General features: G+C 41.8%; 1 protein-coding gene across 2 annotated transcripts; it reads right to left on the reverse strand.

Annotated features, from left to right (window-relative positions):
• Positions 1 to 2685: 2685 nt before the first annotated feature.
• LOC125510497 (potassium transporter 18) lies at positions 2686 to 8227 on the reverse strand. Of its 2 annotated transcripts, none has more exons than XM_048675704.2 (10): positions 7993 to 8227; positions 7461 to 7629; positions 6921 to 7146; positions 6063 to 6308; positions 5234 to 5284; positions 4665 to 4922; positions 4526 to 4578; positions 4237 to 4351; positions 3902 to 4156; positions 2686 to 3803 (listed from the first exon to the last, which is right to left on the reverse strand). In XM_048675704.2, exons 2-10 carry the CDS (start codon positions 7578 to 7580, stop codon positions 2770 to 2772), a joined length of 2358 nt encoding a protein of 785 aa, XP_048531661.1. In that variant the 5' UTR covers positions 7581 to 7629; positions 7993 to 8227; the 3' UTR covers positions 2686 to 2769. The 2 variants fall into 2 exon arrangements, with proteins under 2 accessions (XP_048531661.1, XP_048531660.1); XM_048675703.2 differs by having other exon boundaries at positions 7989 to 8227.
• Positions 8228 to 25172: the final 16945 nt, after the last annotated feature.

The raw sequence follows: 25172 nt of genomic DNA on the forward strand, positions 1-25172 counted from the left end.
ACATTTCACTGTTTGAGTTTAAAACTATTGTTCTAAAAAACAATAATTATTTAGTAACACTAATATTTCTTGAATAAGTAGTTTGACCATTGTTTGACCACAGTTTGACCACACTTTGACCAGATTTGACCAAAATTCAAAAAAACCGAAATAATTATTTAGTAACACTAATATTCTTGAATAATTATTTAGTAACACTAATACTTCTTGAATAAGTAGTTTGACCATAGTTTGACCAAATTTAACGATTTTTTTAAAAAAACTAAAATTTGAGCATAACTTTTTTTCCTTTTGCAATTTGAGGATTCTACAAATTTGCAAAACAGGCCGTAGGCGGTCAAAATCGGATGCGGATTTTCGTGCTAAACATTTTGATATATTATACATTTTTTTCTGACATCGTATGCAAAAATTATAGCCGTTTTACATTTTCCCTACACATTTTGCAAAACATGTCCAAATTTAAGTTTTTAAATTTTCCTAACTAGTAGATATAGTAACATAACTACATCTCGAAGGATTTTAACTTTTGAAGTTTTTATCATTTTCTTTTGCTTTTTACAAAACTGAAAAGGCGATACAGGGGGTAGGATTTGAAAATTGCACCATTAGTACCGGTTCGTGCCACGAACCGGTACTAATGGGCATCGCACCCTTTAGTCCCGGTTCGTGGCACCAACCGGGACTAAAGGTCTCATTTGAACCGGGAGTAATGCATGTACGGTGCCCTAGCCGCTCGAACCGGGACTAATGCTCACATTAGTTCCGGTTCTAATGCAACCGGTACTAATGCTCTTTTCTGGCCGAACCAAAGCCCCTTTTTTACTAGTGTTCAGACCCTTGGGTTATCTCTATTTGTTCATATTGCCTCAATTCACTCCAATCTTTTGCTCTTTCAAGCTTCACTGTCATGTCCCCCTACATCATGGTCGTGGCTATCAACATCATCAACCAACACATATTCCTCCTCTACCACAAGCTCGTCACAACCTCATTCTATGGCCCAGTTATGAAGAATGTAGCATGCAAGAACAAGCCTAACTTGGGTAAAAACAAAAAGGGTGGAGGGTCTTCTGATATAGGATCTTAAATTTTATTCTTCATAGCTCCAAATGCCCTCTCAACTATAACTCTTAAGGCTAGAGTGTCTGAGATTAAACAATTCTACAGCAGCCCTAGGATGGTTCCTAGAAGAGAACTCGTTCAATGGTATCTGGTTTTCCCGAAAGATGAAAGAACACCGGGCTGACATTCATATCCAGTATCTCATAGCTAGAATCGAACTACCGCCAACAAGAATGTTAGCATCATGGGTTAATCTTCCAAGCCAGCTAAGACATATATGACCTTTAGATCAAAGTCAACAGCTGGAAGCACATTCTGGCTTGTGTAGTGTCTTTTATCCATGTATGATGCAGCTTGTGACATCGACACTCTAACAGTCACATGAGTACCATCCAATACAATCATGTGATGGCATGAAAACATATTGTTGTGACTGTAAAACAATACGAGCATGCCATGGCATGAACTACTAGTATTGCTCACCTTGAAATATGGATACATGGCTCATGTGATTCTTAGTAGGAGTCTGCCCAATTGGTGTCTTGATCATCTCTCATATGAGCTCCCCAATAGCATACAAGACTTACTTGAAATACCTGAAAATGGTCTCACTAGATCTCCTGAATGTATTGTGAGTAATAATGAATATCTCTGATTACGACCAACAACATGAAGGAACAAGCAAATTTGCTCTTCCACATAGGTGTGTGGATATTATCTTTTAGCAGCCCCTTGGTCCTAAACGTCTCCAAAAACTTGGGAAACGATGATCTTTGCATTCGAAGCATGTTCATAGTCTCTACATTGTTCTTGTTGTAGATGTAGTTCAGATTCGCCCTATCTTGGGTTGACATTGGACCATAAGGGGTCATAGGCTTATCACTCGGACGGACCGCTTTCTTTTGGACCAACATGACCCAAGCCTGAAATAACAACTATGAGTATTGCTCTCTGAACAACTAGCTTCATCTGTTCGTCATTACCGACTTACTGGCAAAATTGATGTTGCAGTACGTACTGGCGAAATTGATCCTGCACCCTACCTAACGACCTAACAGAGGAGGGGGGTTCTATGGTACCTACCCCTTTGGAGCTGACGACCCGCCCATGCCAGAGACGAGGACACCTAGGAAGACGAGACGGACTCCAAGACGAAGAGGACAAGCACTTTCCGCTCCTAGAGATTGAAGTCGTCACCGCCATCACTTCTGCAGATTTGAGTCGTCGCCACTGTCGATGCCAAAAACAGAAGGCTATATTTGTCCTAGTAGTAGAGGCGAGCGAATAAATTATTAGAAAAGTCGCCAATTTATTTATTTTGCGTGGGTTACATATCATTCAAGTTCAAAGGCACCAGCTGTTTTATAACGAAATGCAAATATTTCGCTGATCCTCAAAATAACACAAAATTTCAAAAGAAGTTTCATCAAAATTTTAAACCTAAACCTTGGTGCAATACGATGGTAACAAGTTGACTATAATATGATATGTATTCGCATCTTAATTCCATAATTTGATTCAGATTCGTATCTGGATTTGCACTGCACTGAAAATTGCCTTTTTTTTTACTAAAATTTACATGTGCCATTTTATTAGTACTAAATCTACATGTTCCAGATATGTAAAATCAATTAATCATCATTTCTGTAGAGTTCTCCTGTAAAATAATCTACACACAAACACAGTGATTTACATCCACTTTAGCTACACATAGAACACCTGCCCAACATTCAACAGGCTCTCATGGGGAACATTGAAGATGGCGCTGTTCTCCCTGCAGATCTTCCTCAGGAAGGCGTAGAGGTAGTCGATGGCGAGCTTCTTCAGCGGCCCCGAGTCCCTGCGAGCTCTGATGACGGTGTTCCCAAGGATGTGCACGACCCCGGCGTCCCTGCACGAGTTCAGGAACGCGACCTCGTCGCCCACGGTCTCAAACCCTGGGGTCGCCGTTGTAGCCTGCGCCGACGACATGGCCCCCAGGCGGTTCGGGGAGCGCACCGGCACGATGGAGTCACGGGAGGCGTAGCTGAGGTCGGCGGCGGACCTGGCGTCACTGCTCACCTCGTCGATCAGCTCCTGCTGGTCCAGGGCACTGTACTCATCGGAGTCCGAGTACTCCTCCATCATGCTCTCCAGCCGGATGAAGAGCAGCAGGCTGCTGAATAGCATCTTCTCGAAGTCGTCGTCCTTCCTGTGGATGTCCTTGTAGCCGTACCGCGCCACGCAGCGGAACATGTGGAAGTTCTTGGGGCCAATCCGCTTCACCAGGAACCGCTCGTCCAGCGGCACTGTGTACACCGGCAGGTACTTGACGCAGACGAACACCAGGGTGGAGTGGATCGCCGGGAGGTTGGTGATGAAGTGTGAGAAGATGTGGGGGACGCCGCTCGCCAGCTCCGTGTACACCAGACCTATCCCGGGTACCCGGACCAGGCCGAGGCTCGGGCCAAGGCCTAGGATCCACGCCATGGACACCTTGCTGTGCATCTCGAACTCGTAGCGCTTGAGCGTGCCGTAATGCCACACATACATGACGAGGAGGATGGCGGCGGCAAACACGAGAGGAACCCAGCCGCCCTGGTCAATCTTCTTCATGACGGCGGTCAAGTACGGGATCTCGACGACCAGTGACAGCGCCGTGAAGAGGACGACCAAGGCCCAATGGCTGCGCCATACCAGCAGCATTATGGGGACCATGAGAAATGTTGTCACAAGCATGACCATTATCACAGCTGTACCTGTTTTTGCAGCATGCAACACTCATGTTAGCAACAGAGCAGAAACGCACATCGCAACCGCTGAAATTTTAGAAAAAAAATACAAGTATTTCATTTACCATAAGCATTTGCAATCTGGGACTGATTCTTGAATCCAGCGGTGACGGCAATACAGAGAATCATGAGGATCCAATTAATATCAGGACTGTATATCTGGCCAAGATACTTCTTCGATGTATGGATGATCTTCACCCTGGGGAAGCATCCCACCGCTAGCGCTTGCTTGATAATTGAGTACGTCGCGGAAATGGTTGCCTGGCTAGAAACTATTGCAGCAGCTGTTGCAACGACAAATGCTGGCCAAAGTATACGCTCTGCGCCAAATAATCGTGTCACTATGTATAACCAATACAGCAATCACTTAATCGGGGAATTCCCTATGTCCGAATTTTACCTGGAAGAGAAAAATAGAAGGAGTGGGAGACTTTGTCTTTGTGCATGGCTATATATGCAGCTTGACCAGTATATTGCAAAAGAAGACATGGGAACACAACCGTAGTGAAAGCAATCTGCGTTTCGAAATGATAAAGGATGTTAGCAAGCAAACTGACTGATTAAAGTACTCATGTGAAAGTTATATTGGTAGATCTACAACCTCTAACAAAATAAAACTGAGTGCATTCCTCTTAAAATGCAGATTAAAATATGCATAGCGAAGAACAATCACAGCCAACATATGGTACCTGAATAGCTTGTACGGGAAAATATGAAAGGTCAGCAAACAGTGCTTCTGTCCCTGAACCATGAGCCAAACAGTCAGGTCAGGTCATTGCCAGGTTAAAAGGACAAGCCACCATATGAAATAAGGTAAGAATTCCAGACCTGTTATGCTGAGCATAATTCCTCCCAGGGAAGCCCAGCTAGTCTTCCCTCGCTTAAAATAACGATATACATAAACAGGATTGAATGCCTTGAGAACCGACCTATCATATGTATAAATGTTTACAGCCCCCAGGATTCCAATAAGTATGAACCAAACAAATACTATTGGTGCAAAAAGCCAGCTGACTTTGTCTGTGCCATAGTGCTGCATACTGAACAGTCCAATCAGTATCACCACGGAGACTATTACAACCACATCTGTCATGGGAAAATAATAAAATGAGTCAGCTAATCATAGGTCTAACTCGGTATTATTTGTATAACATTAACTGTTCCCATGCACACCACCACTACAAAGTTCCTACAATAAAAGGCAATGCTTCAAATCACAGTTAGAATGTTAAGCTTATCATTACACAGAGAAAAGAATATGGTGAATTATTTAAAGTTGGAATCAACAGTTCTGGTTAAATTAACATCAATTGCAAATTTTGGCATCCTCCTCTGAGATGCACATGGTAAAGCTAATAAAAGCAGAAAACTGTAGTAATTTCAAATTGCACATGTACCATTTCCCATTCTGGGCTCTTCGACCTTTATTCCACCAGTTGCAGAAAGAACTGCAAATTGTACAGCAGTTGTTAATATCAAGTCACTTGGGTTATTGGGTAAAACTTAACAGTAGAATTATGGAATTACAAGCATCACAAAGAAGATATGTAAAACAGCTAAAATTGAAAGAAATCAGTAAAGCAACACTTGTCTGTTGTGGACAAAAATGATACGGAGTAGTTGGTAATCTCAGATGCTCCATCTAGCACTCTACAGGCAGCTATGTACAAGGATCGTTATCGTTATCTGTACAGGTTTATCATTCCCTAGCTTGTGATTTTTATACTAGTATGGTAGTTAAGGACTTAAGAGATTGGGATCAAGTAAGTTATGAAAGATAAGATTAGTTTCTTGAGTTAGGGGCAAGCCCTCTTACATAAGGGCTGCCACATCCTCTGGTTGAAATAAGCAGAGAATAAACCAATATTCCCAAAATCTTTCTCCTTTCCGCCCCTGAGTGCAGCTGCCTTCGCAGCTCTTGGGGCCACGGTGACTTCGAGCAAGCCCTAGAGCCATTATTGCCAGGTCGTGTACTGGATACATGACATCTTATATCATGAAAATAGTTTATGCAATTGCTTCGCATCTCATTGCAAACCAATTGGTGTAATATGCTTCAAATAAATATCTGGCATGCATTTTTTCCCAAATATTTCTGGTTTTTGGTAATATAATATGATTCTTAGTAGGCCAAAGATAGGTTCATGTCAGGCTGAAAGCTCCCCGTTCTCCTAACAATATCATTTTTGAGAAATCTGATACTCCATGAAACATGCATGCACTCACCTGATATGGCAGGAGTGAGAATTCCATCTCCAACAGCCATGCAAGTACCAAAAAGTACAAGAATAAGAATGACATTCTTTCTGAGTTGGTGCCCCTCTAACCATCTTTTGATCTTTGCAGCAAGAGACTTCTCATGATATGTCTGACGGCTGTATGTTGTTAGGTCTTCATCGGTTTTATGTTGATTGGGAATAATGCTTATCTTTGCATGCCGGCAAAGCAATGAATAAAGAGCAAAAGTTCCACCTGAAATTACAGAAAAGCTATTAGAAGATGCAGAGAAACACAAGGGGTGCTGAAATAGCAGTAAACTCATAAGCATCCCTATTTTAGGCAGAGTGTCTGTGCAACGCAATGGTGTCTTATACTAACATATGTGTCTTATTGTCTATGGCACACTAAACTTTGTGCCCTACTTGGGGCAGCCGCACAGACAAAACTTGTGGCAACTAAGCAGAAGAACACGGGTCCATCTTAGAATGATGGCTTTATTGTCTATTATCAGCCTTTTCTGATGATAGGATTACTTAAATACAAACCAACTTATTTTTACATGGGAAGGATAACTAGTTTTATTTTTGTTCGAAGTGTTAAGAAAAATCTCTTTATGTGGGACAGTAGAAAGTTTAGAGCCGAACCAATAGAAGGCCTACATAACTGTAATGTTGCATGGATTTTAGGAAGCTCTTGACCAGAATTTCCTCTGTATGGCCATACATTAGTTTTTCATTTTCAGGTGATCTTCAGATGTTCATAGAACATGCTGTATGTATTACTGCATTATCTCAAACAAATAAGACAGACCAGGACCAGCTATGAACAGTTTAACATTTCCATAACTGAGGCAGAAATTCTTACCTTGGCCATTATCGCTTGCCCTCAAGACGATAAAAACATATTTAACGAGTGGAATGAGAGTAAGCGAGTAGATAATAAGCGAGAGTGCCCCAATAATTTGCTCGGTGTCTTCTATCTTCTCAGGAAAGATGTTGTAGAAAACATAAAGAGGCGATGTGCCTAAATCTCCAAACACCACACCAAGGCTTTGGAAAGCTAGTTGTAGCATCAAAACTGTTGGATAGGTCTGCACATACAACAGGGGGGGAAACAGGGCAAAAACAAAATTACTTAGCATACTTTATCTATTCATTTTTTTCAGAAGTTCAAAATAAAGACACCAAATGACTCTGCATCTTAGGCAAAGCATATAGATAATTATCAGGGAGAATGCTCTACAAAACACAAAACTGTGATGTTCAATGCTAAAGCCATGTTGTTAAGAAAGCACATTAGGTGTTCCATGACCTTTATGGATTGTGTCAAACAAAATACTGCATCCTATTGGCTAAGGTTCAGATATAGAAAACTGACAAATACTTGGATGATGATAGCAATCACCTTTTCTCTGTACATATTCCTCAGTCTCCCGGCCTCTGCATCCATGGGCTGATCAAGACTCTTTTCCAGCTCCCACATCGCCCCCTTGCTGGTGTCTTCATTCGTCGAAACGGTCTCCATGAGGTTCAGATTTCAGGCCAGTCAATCAGCAGCAGAAGTATGTCACAAACTGCAGGCATCAAGAAGTCAAGAACTATCTCAGTCTATTGCTGCACAGAGTACATGACCACCAACGACAACATATCTCATTTTGATTACGAATCTAAACGAGAACATGTGGTTCCAAGACCAAGAGGCTCAGAAACAGTCAAAGGTAACCACAAAAATCCAGATGTTCAATCAAATTAGTTCTCCAGATTTGAATCCGAGCACAAGACTCCAGCTGCATACATACACATACAGGAGAGCAAGGCCGGGGCGAAGACCAGAGGGTTCCAAAAGGCACAGAGGCAGTCAAAAGCAACCAGAAAGGTCCAGATGTTCAAATCTGTTCACGAGAAAGATTCGGGGGGCCGGGACGGCGAGCACCTGCCTCAGGGGACCAGCGACACCTCGTCAACCATGCGTGGCAATGAGCTCGGCCGGTTCCGGCGAGGACGGAGGGACGCCGCCGCGGCCGCCGGTGAGGAGCTCGGCCGGTTCCGGCGGGATGGGCGCCGCCAGGTGTGGGGAGGGCCGGGGAGAAAAGTTGGAGTTTTGCTTCTTGCGGCGCAGTCTTTCTTTTTCTGTCAGAGTTTCGGATGTGGAGCAGAGAGGAGTGGAGATGATTTGGAACATGTCGCTATACGGCGTGTCTCCAATAATTCGAGGAGCATAAATGGGAGGCATTGATTGGCTTATTGTTATTGCGCTGTCAAATTTGTTTCATTTTTATTTATTTTCGAGGAACCGGCAGGAGCGCTGTCAAAATCATGCACAATGTCAACATCAGCGTATGGGGTGTTTGTTAATCCACCCAAACCTTAGCATAAAAGTCAAAACCGAATTCTTTTTGTGCCATGTCGATGTCACCCATGTTAGTGAGTTTGCGAGTTTTGTTATCCTTGAGAGGTTGTCTCGGCAAGTTAGTCATTGTACATGGTGACGGCTTACCTCGGCATACTATAATGGAATTTTAACTTGTCTATGGCTACTTAGATTGTTAGTTAAGTGATCATGGTGGTACTTTGCGAAGAAAAAAAAATGATGATGGTGCGTCATTCGCTTGTTCATCATGTAAGACAAGACAACTGGCGTTTCGAATAGGATCCCGATGCTAGCGGACACGGTTGTCCGCATCGTGATCCAAATAATTAAACCACCGTCTTTGAAAACGACTTGGCACGAGATGAATCATGCCACCACATACGAGAGAAACCTAATCAAGATTCTTATCGGAGGCAATAAGACAACAACAGGAACCTAATGACAACTTATTTTCTGTTTGCATTTGAAATAATCTAAGTGGGCACACAATTTTTTTTTTGAGAAGTTCTCTAAGTGGATCCACACGGTAGCATGTCTCTTCTTTCCTTGAAAAAGACATGCCCACAAGATTAAACAAGGGGATTTATGCCAACATTTGGCCCAACCATGAACCATCTATCTGCCCCATGAAAGGCCCACCAAACTAGAATGTGTGGATTGAGCTCTTATGTGCCGCTTTAGGATCCCTCAAAAAAATGTGTTGCTTTTGGGCAGTTGCGATTCAATATTAATATAAATGGGGTCTTAAACTTTGGTATATTTTTTCATCTATAATTCATATTTTATATAAAAGTTTGTTTATTAGTAAAAAAATGTTGTAAAAATGTTTTATGTTTATCAGTTCAGAATAAAATTTTAATGTGTTGTCTAAGGGTTATTCCTATATGTGATAAAAAGTGTACTATGACTTAGGAAAAATGTTCATGGTCTGAAAATGAAAATATGAATGTGTTTCAAAATAAATGTTCATGCATCATAATAACATTATCCGTGTTCATGAATAAAATATGTTTGTATATAAAAAACTAATATATATCAAAATAAAAAATATATATGTTTTGAAAAGAACATCTATTTGTGGAAAAGATAGAGTTATGAAAATTTAATTAAATGTATAATTAAAAAATATTCATGCATCTGCAATAAAATTAAGGAAACGGTAAAAACAAGAAAATGAAAAAAATAAAACTAACAAATTTAAAATGAAAAAACCTGAAAAAAAACAGAAAATGGAAGGAAACAAAAAAGAGAAAGGCAACAAATATGAAAAAAAAATTGTTGAGTTTAACCTTTGAATTTTCCAATAAACAACCATGGAGATGTTTCTTTTTGCCTTTTTAGGTCTACGGGTCCAATGTGACTAATACTATGCACGTATTGCTAAGAAAATTTTGTCAGGAGATATGGTCTACCTTTTGTCGTCAAAGAAGAAAGGAAAATGGCTCACCGGAACCCTCTTGACTGTATTTTATGAAGCGTGCAGATTCTCTACTTTGTTGTGACAAAGGCATCCCTGACTTTGCCACATGATCAAGAATGAAAGGATGGGATTGTTGCAAGTACCGTTCTGAGCACTGTTCATAGCAAATCATTAGTTGGTCCTGTTGTAGCAAGTACTCCCTCCATAATATTACATCTTCCATTATGAGACAGGGGGAGTACTGATTATAGCGCTTGTAGCATCTAATCTGGGTCACTGGTCTTCAATCTGACAGATGAAATTGAGCAAAGGTAACAAGTCAGAGAATCCACAGAGTGTATGAAGGCGCGTGGGAGTGATAACTTTGACAACTAGACAATACCCCGCGCGTTGCAGTGGGATGATAGTGTAATAAACAATTTGAAAGAGAGGGGCACACTGTAAGGAGAAAAAGAGTATGAAAATAATAATAAAAAAAAGAAATGTTTTGCGGCAGAAGATGACTTGGATTTAATGTGCAACTCTGAAATCAACTTACTTAGTACGATCAGTTCTCTAACCAAATTTGTAGAGGATCATACCTTTGTTCACCTCAATGGAAAGAAGACAATAAATATGATGTGCCGCTAATAGAAAAAGTAGCAATTAATACTACAATACAAATTACATGTCTGCATCTTGAATGAACTCATAGCGCTAATCTTTCTCGGATATGTGACTTCGTTTAACTTACATAGTGCTATATGTATGTATAGCATCTAGGTCGTAAAATAGACGTAGTGGTAGTTTATACTAGAAATAGTACAAAGGAAGCACGAGATTTAAGAGTCATACCTGAATAATGTTGTTTCTCCCATTTACAACAACGGGGTGTGCTACAATTGAATCAACAGATGTTGTGAGGAGTAGGTGGAGCGTGCAGGCGGTGGCCAACCAGGTATCCTAGTGGCGGTGACGCAATGCAATGACCTGCTCATGTAGCGGACAAAAATCATATCGATGATGAGTGGTGGAGAAATAGTAAGAGATGTGGGACGCGTGCATGTTTGACCCTGTTGGGATGCATGACACTACGGGCCAGATGGCCTGATCAAGGTGGCTTCATGGTGTTGCCCGCGGCAACATCCTCAGCGGCAGTGCGTCCCGACCGCGGTGCACCCGTCCGATTTGGTCGGCATGGTTGATGACATGTAGCTCTTCACCCTCTCGTCCTGCCCCATTGTTGTCCCTATCTCAACATCGACGTGGTTCACGGCCACACAAAAATCGGTGCTATCGTCTTCACACACCAACGTCAGCCTTTGAACCTCTAGGCACGTACAGTCGTACAGTACCCACATTGGTCTGGCTTATGCGAAAGAGATCCAGCAAGGGAAGGATAAAAATCATTAATCCTCGTCAGGTGATGAGGTCGTTGCTATTTATTAGAACTCATGTGAGAAGGACATGTTATGAGGGAATGAAGCGATACCTTCAGCTATTACTCCCATACTTGTTTCGTAGAGAAGTTGAATATCAATGAGATAGTGGGGATGTGAACAACCAACCATTTCTGCTGCTTCTTTTTCCATGGAGGAGATAGTGGACTCACAATTAGTAAAGTGAAGCAAAGAAAAAAAAACAAAACATAAGTGATGACATGGCATCACGGTAGAGGAGGGAAATTCAGTAGTTTAATCGCATGCTTGCTAATATGTCATGATAGCCGAGTTGGCATTTGTGCATGTCAAGATAAATAGAATACTGAGGATGACTCTCTCCCCATGCGTTGATGCGGTATCTTTAAAAAAATGCGTAAGTAGTTGCTAAAAATAACTAAATCTAATGGAAAAAGTATAAGCTTGAAAATCACTAAAAGAAAGTGTCTAAAATAGAATAAAACCTTTTAAATTACAGTTAAAGATGTCATTTTGAACAAAAATATGAATGATGACTAACATGAATATGTAACGTGGTAGCGTTACATGCATAGACTAATGCAAAAAGAATTATAATTTATAAGTTAAATGCATGACTCGCTTATGTAGCAGATTTTCATGGCTTAGTGAAAAGAGAAGACTTAAATACATTGCTTACTGTGATGTTCAGGTGCTTATGTGGCAGATTTTGTATGGCTTAGTGGGAGAGAAGAATTAAATACATTGCTTAGTGGGACATTGTGGTGGACACTTTGCATGTTCAGAAAATTGGAACCAACTTCTTAAGAATTTAAGATGTGAAAAAAATCAATCCTCTATAAAACTAAGCTCCCTAGGTTTAAAGAGCCCACATTCAATTGAGGTCTCCAATTATAATTGGGTCATTGATTTTGACTGGATCAATAATTTCGCAAAGCTCTCTCATTCAATTCTTTTGTAGTATAGACCATGTTTTCTAATTTTAAGACCTCACAATTAATTGAGGTATTCAATTTAGAATTGTGACATACGACTTTGACAAGGTCAAGAATTTCTCAAGCTCTTCAGTTCAATTCTTTTAATACACTATGTTTCCCTAATTTTGAAGCTCTTTAATTCAATCGAGTATTTAATTTTGGATTTGGTTTACGATTTTGATCGGGCCAATAATTTTTCAAATCAATCAGCAACAATTGACCTATAAAAACATATCAATCCCATACACCCTTCAACCACCTAGAAAAAAAAGCGTCACCATGTGATATTGTAGCATCAATATAATATATGCAACCATTAACACATAAATTTCTCCACATAAATATAAATTGGTTAGCGGATAATAGAGAATCACAGAACGAAAGGCCCACCAAATCAACCCATTGTAAATAAAAATAAAACACACTCTATCATCTCTCCCACCCACCAAACTAAATATTTCGACAGTTCCAAAAACATAAGGGGTATTAGTTTTTTTTGGAAAGTCAAATTTCTTTAACTTGGACCAAGTTCAGAGCAAAAATATAGACATCCACAATATTAAACAAAGTATGGAAATTCATTTCATGATGAATCTAAAAATACCAATACGATATTATGGATTTTGATATATTTCTCTACAAATTTGATGAAACTTAAAAGATTTGCTTTTTTAAACAGTAATACATCTTATATTTTGAAACAGAGTGATTTTTTAAGAAACCCAACAACAACAACAACAACAACAACAACAACAACAACAACAACAACAACAACAACAACAACAACGCAACAAAGCGCGCCCAACCCTTCTAGTATAGACTATTGACAATACTAGCATATGACATAAGAGCAACCCTGGTAGAGTCGCGATAAATTGGATCATCACATGCCATATGAAAGCGGACTCCAAAATGATTTGAAGGCTGCTAGGCCTATGCGCAATCACAAAATGGCCAAACGACAACCTCCGTAATTGTTCTTTTTAGTTATTCCTTTTTCATTTAGTTTAAATTTTAGTTTCAGTTTAAGCGAAATTCTATCCAACCTATAAGTTCATAATCATCATCAAACATAATTAACATAATTATAAACTATTGGCCAAAAATTGTCGCATTACATAGGATTTGCAACTTGAAATGTCGTTAAGAAACATCACCCTGAGTGGGTCCCCGGGCTCGGGCCAGGACTTGATGGGACGGGGACGAATGGGAGGAGGAGGGAAGCAGGGTGATGGTGATGACATCATTGACCAGGACGATGTCGCCTAAGGCGCTAGCTCAACGCCTCCCGTCGCAAGTGAAGCCGTCGGCACCACGAGAAGTGCCAGATCCCCCACTGCCACTATCACGAGCGCCCGATCTCCTGTGGCCGTCATCATGAGGAGAGCTTGCTCCGTCGCTATGCGACTTCTGGGATGTGAGGTTTTGCTCAAGGAGATGATGGTCCGCCACAAGAAATCGAGTTAGGCATGGTGCCAATAATGGGCAGGTGGTTAGCGGTCACGTCCGATCTGGGTTCAGAACATCGTGAGATAGTTCGGTCCATATCCGGTGTGGACGTTAGAGCATTGAGAGGACCTTTTCCTAGTACGAGAGGACCGGGAAGGACGCACCTCTGGTGTACCAGTTATCGTGCCTACGGTAAACGCTGGGTAGCAAAGTGCGGAGAGGATAACTGCTGAAAGCATATAAGTAATAAGCCCACCCCAAGATGAGTGCTCTCTCCTCCGACTTCCCCTCCCCCCACCATTGATGATTACCTATGCGTAGTGGTGCGTCTACGGGCCGCAGGGAGTATCAAAAACCGACTCTGTGGCACGAGGAGGGAGAAGATAAAACCTCCCTCCCACGCCGGTGGCTGGATTCGAGGCCTCCACAACTTCTATATCTGGACGGTACGAGTTCATTTTTTGAGCGAGCTCCATAAAATTTTGCGATTGCAGTGCATGCGACGCTGCCGCTACAGTTCCAATTATGTGCGCGGATCGTTGGTTCACCATATTAACGTTTATTATGGCGGTCGGTCACATCTGACGCATCCGCTGGAGTTGCTCTAAAAAGCCGAGACTATTGGTTGTCAAGTGATACGTCTCCAACATATCTATAATTTTTGATTGCTCCATGCTATATTATCTACTGTTTTGGACTATATTGGGCTTTATTTTCCACTTTTATATTATTTTTGGGACTAACCTATTAACCGGAGGCCCAGCCCAGAATTGTTGTTTTTTGCCTATTTCAGTATTTCGGAGAAACATAATATCAAACGAAGTCCAAACAGAATAAAACCTTCGGGAACGTGATTTTCTCACCGAACGTGATCCAGGAAACTTGGACCCTACTCCAAGGAGTCAAAGAGGTGGTCACGAGGGTGGGGGCGCGCCCACCCCCCTAGGGCGCGCCCCCTGCCTCGTGGGCCCCTCGGTGCTCCGCCGACGTACTCCTTCCTCCTATATATATACCTATGTACCCCCAAACGATCAGAAGGGGAGCCAAAAACCTAATTCCACCGCCGCAACTTTCTGTATCCACGAGATCCCATCTTGGGGCCTGTTCCGGAGCTCCACCGGAGAAGGCCGTCATCACAGAGGGCTTCTACATCACCATAGCCTCTCCGATGAAGTGTGAGTAGTTTACCTCAGACCTTCGGGTCCATAGTTATTAGCTAGATGACTTCTTCTCTCTCTTTGGATCTCAATACAAAGTTCTCCCCCTTTCTCGTGGAGATCTATTCGATGTAATCTTCTTCTTTTCGCGGTGTGTTTGTTGAGACCGATGAATTGTGGGTTTATGATCAAGTCTATCTATGAATAATATTTGAATCTTCTCTGAATTCTTTTATGTATGATTGGTTATCTTTGCAAGTCTCTTCAAATTATCCGTTTGGTTTGGCCAACTAGATTGGTAGTTCTTGCCATGGAGAAGTGCTTAGCTCTGGGTACGATCTTGCGGTGTCCTTTCCCAGTGACAGAAGGGGCAGCAAGGCACGTATTGCATCGTTGCCATCGAGGATAACTGTTGGGGTAGTAATTTCAAAAAAAAAATCCTACGCACACGCAAGATCATGGTGATGCATAGCAACGAGGGGAGAGTGTGATCTACGTACCCTTGTAGACCGACAGCAGAAGTGTTATATCAACGCGGTTGATGTAGTCGTACGTCTTCACGATCCGACCGATCCAAGCACCGAAACTACGGCACCTCCGAGTTTCAGCACACGTTCAGCTCGATGACGATCCCCGGACTCCGATCCAGCAAAGTGTCGGGGAAGAGTTCCGTCAGCACGACGGCGTGGTGACGATCTTGATGTTCAACTGTCGCAGGGCTTCGCCTAAGCACCACTACAATATTATCGAGGATTATGGTGGAAGGGAGCACCGCACACGGTTAAGAAAACGATCACGTGGATCAACTTGTGTGTCTAGGGGTGCCCCCTGCCTCCGTATATAAAGGAGCCAAGGGGGGGTGCGGCCCGCCCTAGTAGGAGGCGCGCAGGAGGAGTCCTACTCCTACCGGGAGTAGGACTCCCCTCCCTTTCCTTGTCCAAGTAGGAGAGGGGGAAGGAAGGGAGAGAGGAGAGGAAGGAAAGGGGGGCGCCGCCCCTCCCTCCTTGTCCAATTCGGACTAGGGGGAGAGGGGGCGCGCGGCCTGCCCTGGAAGCCCCTCCTCTTCTCCACTTTAGGCCCATGAGGCCCATTAACCCCCCCAGGGGGTTCTGGTAACCCCTCGGTACTCCGGTTTTATCCGAAACTTCCCCGGAACACTTCCTGTGTCCGAATATAGCCGTCCAATATATCAATCTTTACGTCTCGACCATTTCGAGACTCCTTATCATGTCCCCGATCTCATCCGGGACTCCGAACTCCTTCGGTACATCAAAACTCATAAACTCATAATATAACTGTCATCGAAACCTTAAGCATGCGGACCCTACGGGTTCGAGAACAATGTAGACATGACCGAGACATGTCTCCGGTCAATAACCAATAGCGGAACCTGGATGCTCATATTGGCTCCCACATATTCTACGAAGATCTTTATCGGTCAGACCGCATAACAACATACGTTGTTCCCTTTGTCATCGGTATGTTACTTGCCCGAGATTCGATTGTCGGTATATCAATACCTAGTTCAATCTCGTTACCGGCAAGTCTCTTTACTCGTTCCGTAATACATCATCTCGCAACTAACTCATTTAGTTGCATTGCTTGCAAGGCTTTAGGTGATGTGCATTACCGAGAGGGCCCAGAGATACCTCTCCGACAATCGGAGTGACAAATCCTAATCTCAAAATACGCCAACCCAACATGTACCTTTGGAGACACCTGTAGAGCTCCTTTATAATCACCCAGTTACGTTGTGATGTTTGGTAGCACACAAAGTGTTCCTCCGGTAAACGGGAGTTGCATAATCTCATAGTCATAGGAACATGTATAAGTCATGACGAAAGCAATAGCAACATACTAAACGATCGAGTGATAAGCTAACGGAATGGGTCAAGTCAATCACATCATTCTCCTAATGATGTGATCCCGTTAATCAAATAACAACTCTTTGTCTATGGTTAGGAAACATAACCATCTTTGATTAACGAGCTAGTCAAGTAGAGGCATACTAGTGACACTCTGTTTGTCTATGTATTCACACATGTATTATGTTTCCGGTTAATACAATTCTAGCATGAATAATAAACATTTATCATGAAATAAGGAAATAAATAATAACTTTATTATTGCCTCTAGGGCATATTTCCTTCAGTCTCCCACTTGCACTAGAGTCAATAATCTAGATCACATCGCCATGTGATTCAACACTAATAGTTCACATCGTCATGTGACCTATACCCAAAGGGTTTACTAGAGTCAATAATCTAGTTCACATCGTTTATGTGATTAACACCCAAAGAGTACTAAGGTGTGATCATGTTTTGCTTGTGAGATAATTTTAGTCAACGGGTCTGTCGCATACAGATCCGTAAGTATTTTGTGAATTCTATGTCTACAATGCTCTGCACGGAGCTACTCTAGCTAATTGCTTCCACTTTCAATATGTATCTAGATCGAGACTTAGATTCATCCATATCTGTGTCAAAACTTGCATCGACGTAACTTTTTGCGACGAACCTTTTGTCACCTCCATAATTGAGAAATATTTCCTTATTCCACTAAGGATAATTTTGACCGCTGTCTAGTGATCTACTCTTAGATCACTATTGTACTCCCTTGCTTAACACAGTGTAGGGTATACAATAGATCTGGTACACAGCATGGCATACTTTATAGAACCTATGGCTGAGGCATAGGGAATGACTTTCATTCTCTTTCTATCTTCCGCCGTGGTCGGGCTTTGAGTCTTACTCAATTTCACACCTTGTAACACAGCCAAGAACTCTTTCTTTGACTGTCCCATTTTTGAACTACTTCAAAATATTGTCAAGGTATGTACTCATTGAAAAAACTTATCAAGCGTCTTGATCTATCTCTATAGATCTTGATGCTTAATATGTAAGCAGCTTCACCGAGGTCTTTCTTTGAAAAACTTATTTCAAAACACTCCTTTATGCTTTGCAGAATAATTCTATATTATTTCCGATCAACAATATGTCATTCACATATACTTATCAGAAATGATGTAGTGCTCCCACTCACTTTCTTGTAAATACAGGCTTCACCACAAGTCTGCATAAAACTATATGCTTTGATCAACTCATCAAAGCGTATATTCCAACTCCGAGATGCTTGTACTAGTCCGTAGATGGATCGCTGGAGCTTGCACATTTTGTTAACACCTTTAGGATTGACAAAACCTTCTGGTTGTATCATATACAACTCTTCTTAATAAATCCATTAAGGAATGCAGTTTTGTTTATCCATTTGCCGGATTTCATAAAATGCGGCAATTGCTAACATGATTCGGACAGACTTAAGCATAGATACGAGTGAGAAACTCTCATCATAGTCAACACCTTGAACTTGTTGAAAACCTTTTTGCGACAATTCTAGCTTTGTAGATAGTAACACTACTATCAGCGTCCATCTTCCTCTTGAAGATCCATTTACTCTCAATGGCTCACCGATCATTGGGCAAGTCAATCAAAGTCCATACTTTGTTCTCATACATGGATCTCATCTCAGATTTCATGGCCTCAAGCCATTTCGCGGAATCTGGGCTCATCATCGCTTCCTCATAGTTTGTAGGTTCGTCATGGTCAAGTAACATGACCTCCAGAACAGGATTATCGTACCACTCTGGTGCGGATCTCATTCTGGTTTACCTACGAGGTTCGGTAGTAACTTGATCTGAAGTTACATGATCATCATCATTAGCTTCCTCACTAATTGGTGTAGTAGTCACAGGAACAGATTTCTGTGATGAACTACTTTCCAATAAGGGAGAAGGTACAATTACCTCATCAAGTTCTACTTTCCTCCCACTCACTTCTTTCGAGAGAAACTCCTTCTCTAGAAAGGATCCATTCTTAGCAACGAATGTCTTGCCTTCGAATCTGTGATAGAAGGTGTACCCAACAGTCTCCTTTGGGTATTCTATGAAGACATATTTCTCCGATTTGGGTTTGAGCTTATCGGGATGAAACTTTTTCATATAAGCATCACAATCCCAAACTTTAAGAAACGACAACTTTTGGTTTCTTGCCAAACCACAGTTCAGATAGTGTCGTCTCAACGGACTTAGTTGGTGCCCTTTTAAACATGAATGCATTTGTCTTTAATGCATAACCCCAAAACGATAGTGGTAGATCGGTAAGAAACATCATAGATCGCACTATATCTAATAAAGTATGGTTATGACGTTCGGACACACCATTACACTGTGGTGTTCCAGGTGGCGTGAGTAGTGAAACTATTTCATATTGTTTTAACTAAAGGCCAAACTCGTAACTCAAATATTTTACTTCTGCGATCATATCGTAGAAACTTCTATTTTTGTTACGATGATTCTCCACATCACTCTGAAATTCTTTGAACTTTTCAAATATTTCAGACTTGTGTTTCATCAAGCAGATATACTCATATCTGCTCAAATCATCTGTGAAGATCAGAAAATAATGATACCTGCCACGAGCCTCAATATTCATCGGACCACATACATCAGTATGTATGATTTCCAACAAATCTGTTGCTCGCTCCATTGTCCCGGAGAACGGAGTCTTAGTCATCTTGCCCATGAGGCATGGTTCGCAAGTATCAACTGATTCATAATCAAGTGATTCCAAAAACCCATCAGCATGGATTTTCTTCATGCGCTTTACACCAATATGACCTAAACGGGAGTGCCACAAAAAAGTTGCACTATCATTATTAACTTTGCATCTTTTGGCTTCAATATTATGAATATGTGTATCACCACGATCGAGATCCAACAAACCATTTTCATTGGGTGTATGACCATAGAAGGTTCTATTCATGTAAACAGAACAACAATTATTCTCTAACTTACATGAATAACAGTATTGCAATAAACATGATCCAATCATATTTATGCTCAACGCAAACACCAAATAACACTTATTTAGGTTCAACACTAATCCCGAAAGTATAGGGAGTGTGCGATGATGATCATATCAATCTTGGAACCACTTCCAACACACATCGTCACTTCACCCTTAACTAGTCTCTGTTCATTCTGCAACTCCCGTTTCGAGTTACTACTCATAGCAACTGAACTAGTATCAAATACTGAGGGGTTTCTATAAGCACTAGTAAATTACACATCAATAACATGTATATCAAATATACCTATGTTCACTTTGCCATCCTTCTTATCTGCCAATTACTTGGGGTAGTTCCGCTTCCAGTGACCAGTCCCTTTGTAGTAGAAGCACTTAGTCTCAGGCTTAGGATCAGATTTGGGCTTCTTCACTTGAGTAGCAACTTGCTTGCCGTTCTTCTTGAAGTTCCCCTTCTTCCCTTTGCTCTTTTCTTGAAACTAGTGGTCTTGTCAACCATCAACACTTGATGCTCTTTCTTGATTTCTACCTTCATCGATTTCATCATCATGAAAAACTCGGGAGTCGTTTTCGTCATCGCTTGCATACTATAGTTCATCACGAAGTTCTACTAACTTGGTGATGGTGACTAGAGAATTCTGTCAATCACTATCTTATCTGGAAGATTAACTCCCACTTGATTCAAGCGATTGTAGTACCCAGACAATCTGAGCACATGCTCACTAGTTGAGCAATTCTCCTCCATCTTTTAGCTATAGAACTTGTTGGAAACTTCATATCTCTCAACTCGGGTATTTGCTTGAAATATTAACTTCAACTCCTGAAACATCTCATATGGTCCATGACGTTCAAAACGTCTTTGAAGTCCCGATTCTAAGCCGTTAAGCATGGTGCACTAAACTATCAAGTAGTCATCATTTTGAGCTAGCCAAACGTTCATAACGTCTGCATTTGCTCCTGCATTAGGTCTGTCACCTAGCGGTGCATCAAGGACATAATTCTTCTGTGCAGCAATGAGGATAAACCTCAAATCACGGATCCAATCCGCATCATTGCTACTAACATCTTTCAACACAATTTTCTCTAGGAACATATCAAAAATAAAACAAGGAAGCTAAACGCGAGCTATTGATCTATAACATAGATATGCTGATACTATCAGGACTAAGTTCATGATAAATTAAAGTTCAATTAATCATATTACTTAAGAACTCCCACTTAGAAAGACATCCCTCTAATCTTCTAAGTGATTACGTGATCCAAATCAACTAAACCATAACCGATCATCACGTGAAATGGAGTAGTTTTCAATGGTGAACATCGCTATGTTGATCATATCTACCATATGATTCACGCTCGACCTTTTGGTCTCAATGTTCCGAGGCCATATCTGCATATGCTAGGCTCGTCAAGTTTAACCTGAGTATTCTGCGTGTGCAAAACTGGCTTGCACCCGTTGTAGATGGACGTAGAGCTTATCACACCCGATCATCACGTGGTGTCTGGGCACGACGAACTTTGGCAATGGTGCATACTCAGGGAGAACACTTTTATCTTGAAATTTAGTGAGAGATCATCTTATAATGCTACCGTCAAACAAAGCAAAAATAAGATGTATAAAAGATAAACATCATATGCAATCAAAAATATGTGACATGATATGGCCATCATCATCTTGCGCCTTTGATCTCTATCTCCAAAGTACTATCATGATCTATATCGTCACTGTCATGACACCATGATCTCCATCATCTTGATCTATATCAATGTGTCGTCACATGGTCGTCTCGCCAACAATTGCTCTTGCAACTATTGCTATCGCATAGCGATAAAGTAAAGCAATTATTGGGCACTTGCATCTTATGCAATAGAGAGACAACCATAAGGATTTTGCCAGTTGCCGATAACTTCAACAAAACATGATCATCTCATACAACAACTTATATCTCATCACGTCTTGACCATATCACATCACAACATGCCCTGCAAAAACAAGTTAGACGTCCTCTACTTTGTTGTTGCAAGTTTTACGTGGCTGCTACTGGGCTTAGCAAGAACCGTTCTTACCTACGCATCAAAACCACAACGATAGTTTGTCAAGTTGGTGTTGTTTTAACCTTCGCAAGGACCGGGCGTAGCCACACTCGGTTCAACTAAAGTTGGAAAAACTGACACCCGCCAGCCACCTGTGTGCAAAGCACGTCGGTAGAACCAGTCTCGCGTAAGCGTACGCGTAATGTCGGTCCGGACTACTTCATCCAACAATACCGCCGAACCAAAGAGTGACATGCTGGTAAGTAGTATGACTTATATCGCCCACAACTCACTTGTGTTCTACTCGTGCATAACATCAACGCATAAAACCTAGGCTCGGATGCCACTGTTGGGGAACGTAGTAATTTCAAAAAATTTCCTACGCACACGCAAGATCATGGTGATGCATAGCAACGAGGGGAGAGTGTGATCTACGTACCCTTGTAGACCGACAGCGGAAGTGTTATATCAACGCGGTTGATGTAGTCGTACGTCTTCACGATCCGACCGATCCAAGCACCGAAACCACGGCACCTCCGAGTTTCAGCACACGTTCAGCTCGATGACGATCCCCGGACTCCGATCCAGCAAAGTGTCGGGGAAGAGTTCCGTCAGCACGACGACGTGGTGACGATCTTGATGTTCAACTGTCGCAGGGCTTCGCCTAAGCACCACTACAATATTATCGAGGATTATGGTGGAAGGGAGCACCGCACACGGCTAAGAAAACGATCACGTGGATCAACTTGTGTGTCTAGGGGTGCCCCATGCCTCCGTATATAAAGGAGCCAAGGGGGGGGTGCGGCCGGCCCTAGTAGGAGGCGCGCAGGAGGAGTCCTACTCCTACCGGGAGTACGACTCCCCTCCCTTTCCTTGTCCAAGTAGGAGAGGGGGAAGGAAGGGAGAGAGGAGAGGAAGGAAAGGGGGGGCGCCGACCCTCCCTCCTTGTCCAATTCGGACTAGAGGGAGAGGGGGCGCGCGGCCTGCCCTGGCAGCCCCTCCTCTTCTCCACTTTAGGCCCATGAGGCCCATTAACCCCCCCGGGGGGTTCTGGTAACCCCTCGGTACTCCGGTTTTATCCGAAACTTTCCCGGAACACTTCCTGTGTCCGAATATAGCCGTCCAATATATCAATCTTTACGTCTCGACCATTTCGAGACTCCTTATCATGTCCCCGATCTCATCCGGGACTCCGAACTCCTTCGGTACATCAAAACTCATAAACTCATAATATAACTGTCATCGAAACCTTAAGCATGCGGACCCTACGGGTTCGAGAACAATGTAGACATGACCGAGACATGTCTCCGGTCAATAACCAATAGCGGAACCTGGATGCTCATATTGGCTCCCACATATTCTACGAAGATCTTTATCGGTCAGACCGCATAACAACATACGTTGTTCCCTTTGTCATCGGTATGTTACTTGCCCGAGATTCGATTGTCGGTATATCAATACCTAGTTCAATCTCGTTACCGGCAAGTCTCTTTACTCGTTCCGTAATACATCATCTCGCAACTAACTCATTTAGTTGCATTGCTTGCAAGGCTTTAGGTGATGTGCATTACCGAGAGGGCCCAGAGATACCTCTCCGACAATCGGAGTGACAAATCCTAATCTCAAAATACGCCAACCCAACATGTACCTTTGGAGACACCTGTAGAGCTCCTTTATAATCACCCAGTTACGTTGTGATGTTTGGTAGCACACAAAGTGTTCCTCCGGTAAACGGGAGTTGCATAATCTCATAGTCATAGGAACATGTATAAGTCATGAAGAAAGCAATAGCAACATACTAAACGATCGAGTGCTAAGCTAACGGAATGGGTCAAGTCAATCACATCATTCTCCTAATGATGTGATCCCGTTAATCAAATAACAACTCTTTGTCTATGGTTAGGAAACATAACCATCTTTGATTAACGAGCTAGTCAAGTAGAGGCATACTAGTGACACTCTGTTTGTCTATGTATTCACACATGTATTATGTTTCCGGTTAATACAATTCTAGCATGAATAATAAACATTTATCATGAAATAAGGAAATAAATAATAACTTTATTATTGCCTCTAGGGCATATTTCCTTCAATAACAAGATGGGGTTTATTTCATATTGCATGAATTTATCTCTCTACATCATGTCATCTTGCTTAAAGCGTTACTCTATTTTTAACTTAATACTCTAGATGCATGCTGGATAGAGGTCGATGAGTGGAGTAATACTAGTAGATGCAGAATCGTTTCGGTCTACTTGTCACGGACGTGATGCCTATATACATGATCATGCCTAGATATTCTCATAACTATGCTCAATTCTGTCAATTGCTCAATAGTAATTTGTTCACCCACTGTAGAATACTTATGCTCTTGAGAGAAGCCACTAGTGAAACCTATGGCCCCCGGGTCTATTCTCATCGTATCAATCTCCATCACTTTAATCTTGCTTTGCTTTTTTACTTTGCCTTTTACTTTTCACTTTGCATCTCTATACCAAAAATACCAAAAATATTATATCTATCAGATCTCACTCTCGTAAGTGACCGTGAAGGGATTGACAACCCCTAATCGCGTTGGTTGCGAGTAGCTATCGTTTTGTGCAGGTACGAGGGACTTGAGTGTGGCCTCCTACTGGATTGATACCTTGGTTCTCAAAAACTGAGGGAAATACTTACGCTACTCTGATGCATCATCCCTTCCTGTTCGGAGAAATCCAACGCAAGCTCAAGAGGTAGCAAGAAGAATTTCTGGCGCCGTTGCTGGGGAGTCTACGCAAAAAGTCAACATACCAAGTACCCATCACAATCCCTATCTCTCGCATTACATTATTTGCCATTTGCCTCTCGTTTTCCTCTCCCCCACTTCATCCTTGCCGTTTTATTCGCCCCCTCTTTCCCAATCTCCTTCTCCTTCTCTTTCTCCGTTTGCCTTTTTCTCGCTTGCCTTGTCATCATGGCTAATCCTATCTCTTCTCCGTTATCTCCCGAGAATGAAGTCCTAAATTTTAAACAAAGGGAGGGAGAAAATCTGAAAGACGCTTGGTATAGAATTTGCAATGCTCAAAATAGATCTACCAGGAAGCAATCTACTTCAGTCCTTCTTCGCAATTTTTATGTAGGTACTAATCCTTGGTATAGATATATCCTTGATACCATTACCGGGGGGGATTTCTTGGGTAGCCATACTTTTAATTCTTATAAAGCTATGATATATTTATTTGGCTCACCACCTCTTTTGGTTAATGGAACAATGTTAACTTTGGAGCATGTTATGCAAAGGCTTGAAATTATTGAAAACAAAGTTGCTACCATTGAATCAATTGATAATCTAGATAAAAATATCCATAATCAAATTACCCAATATGGATCTAAGGTAGGAATGACTTTGAAAAATATTAAGGAAAAGGAACCCATGGTTAATGAGAAAATAAATATGGACCACTATTGTAA

The sequence above is a fragment of the Triticum urartu genome, chromosome 5A, assembly GCF_056163025.1.
Source record: "Triticum urartu cultivar PI428250 chromosome 5A, HENAU_Tu73, whole genome shotgun sequence".
NCBI classification, from domain to species: Eukaryota; Viridiplantae; Streptophyta; class Magnoliopsida; order Poales; family Poaceae; genus Triticum; species Triticum urartu.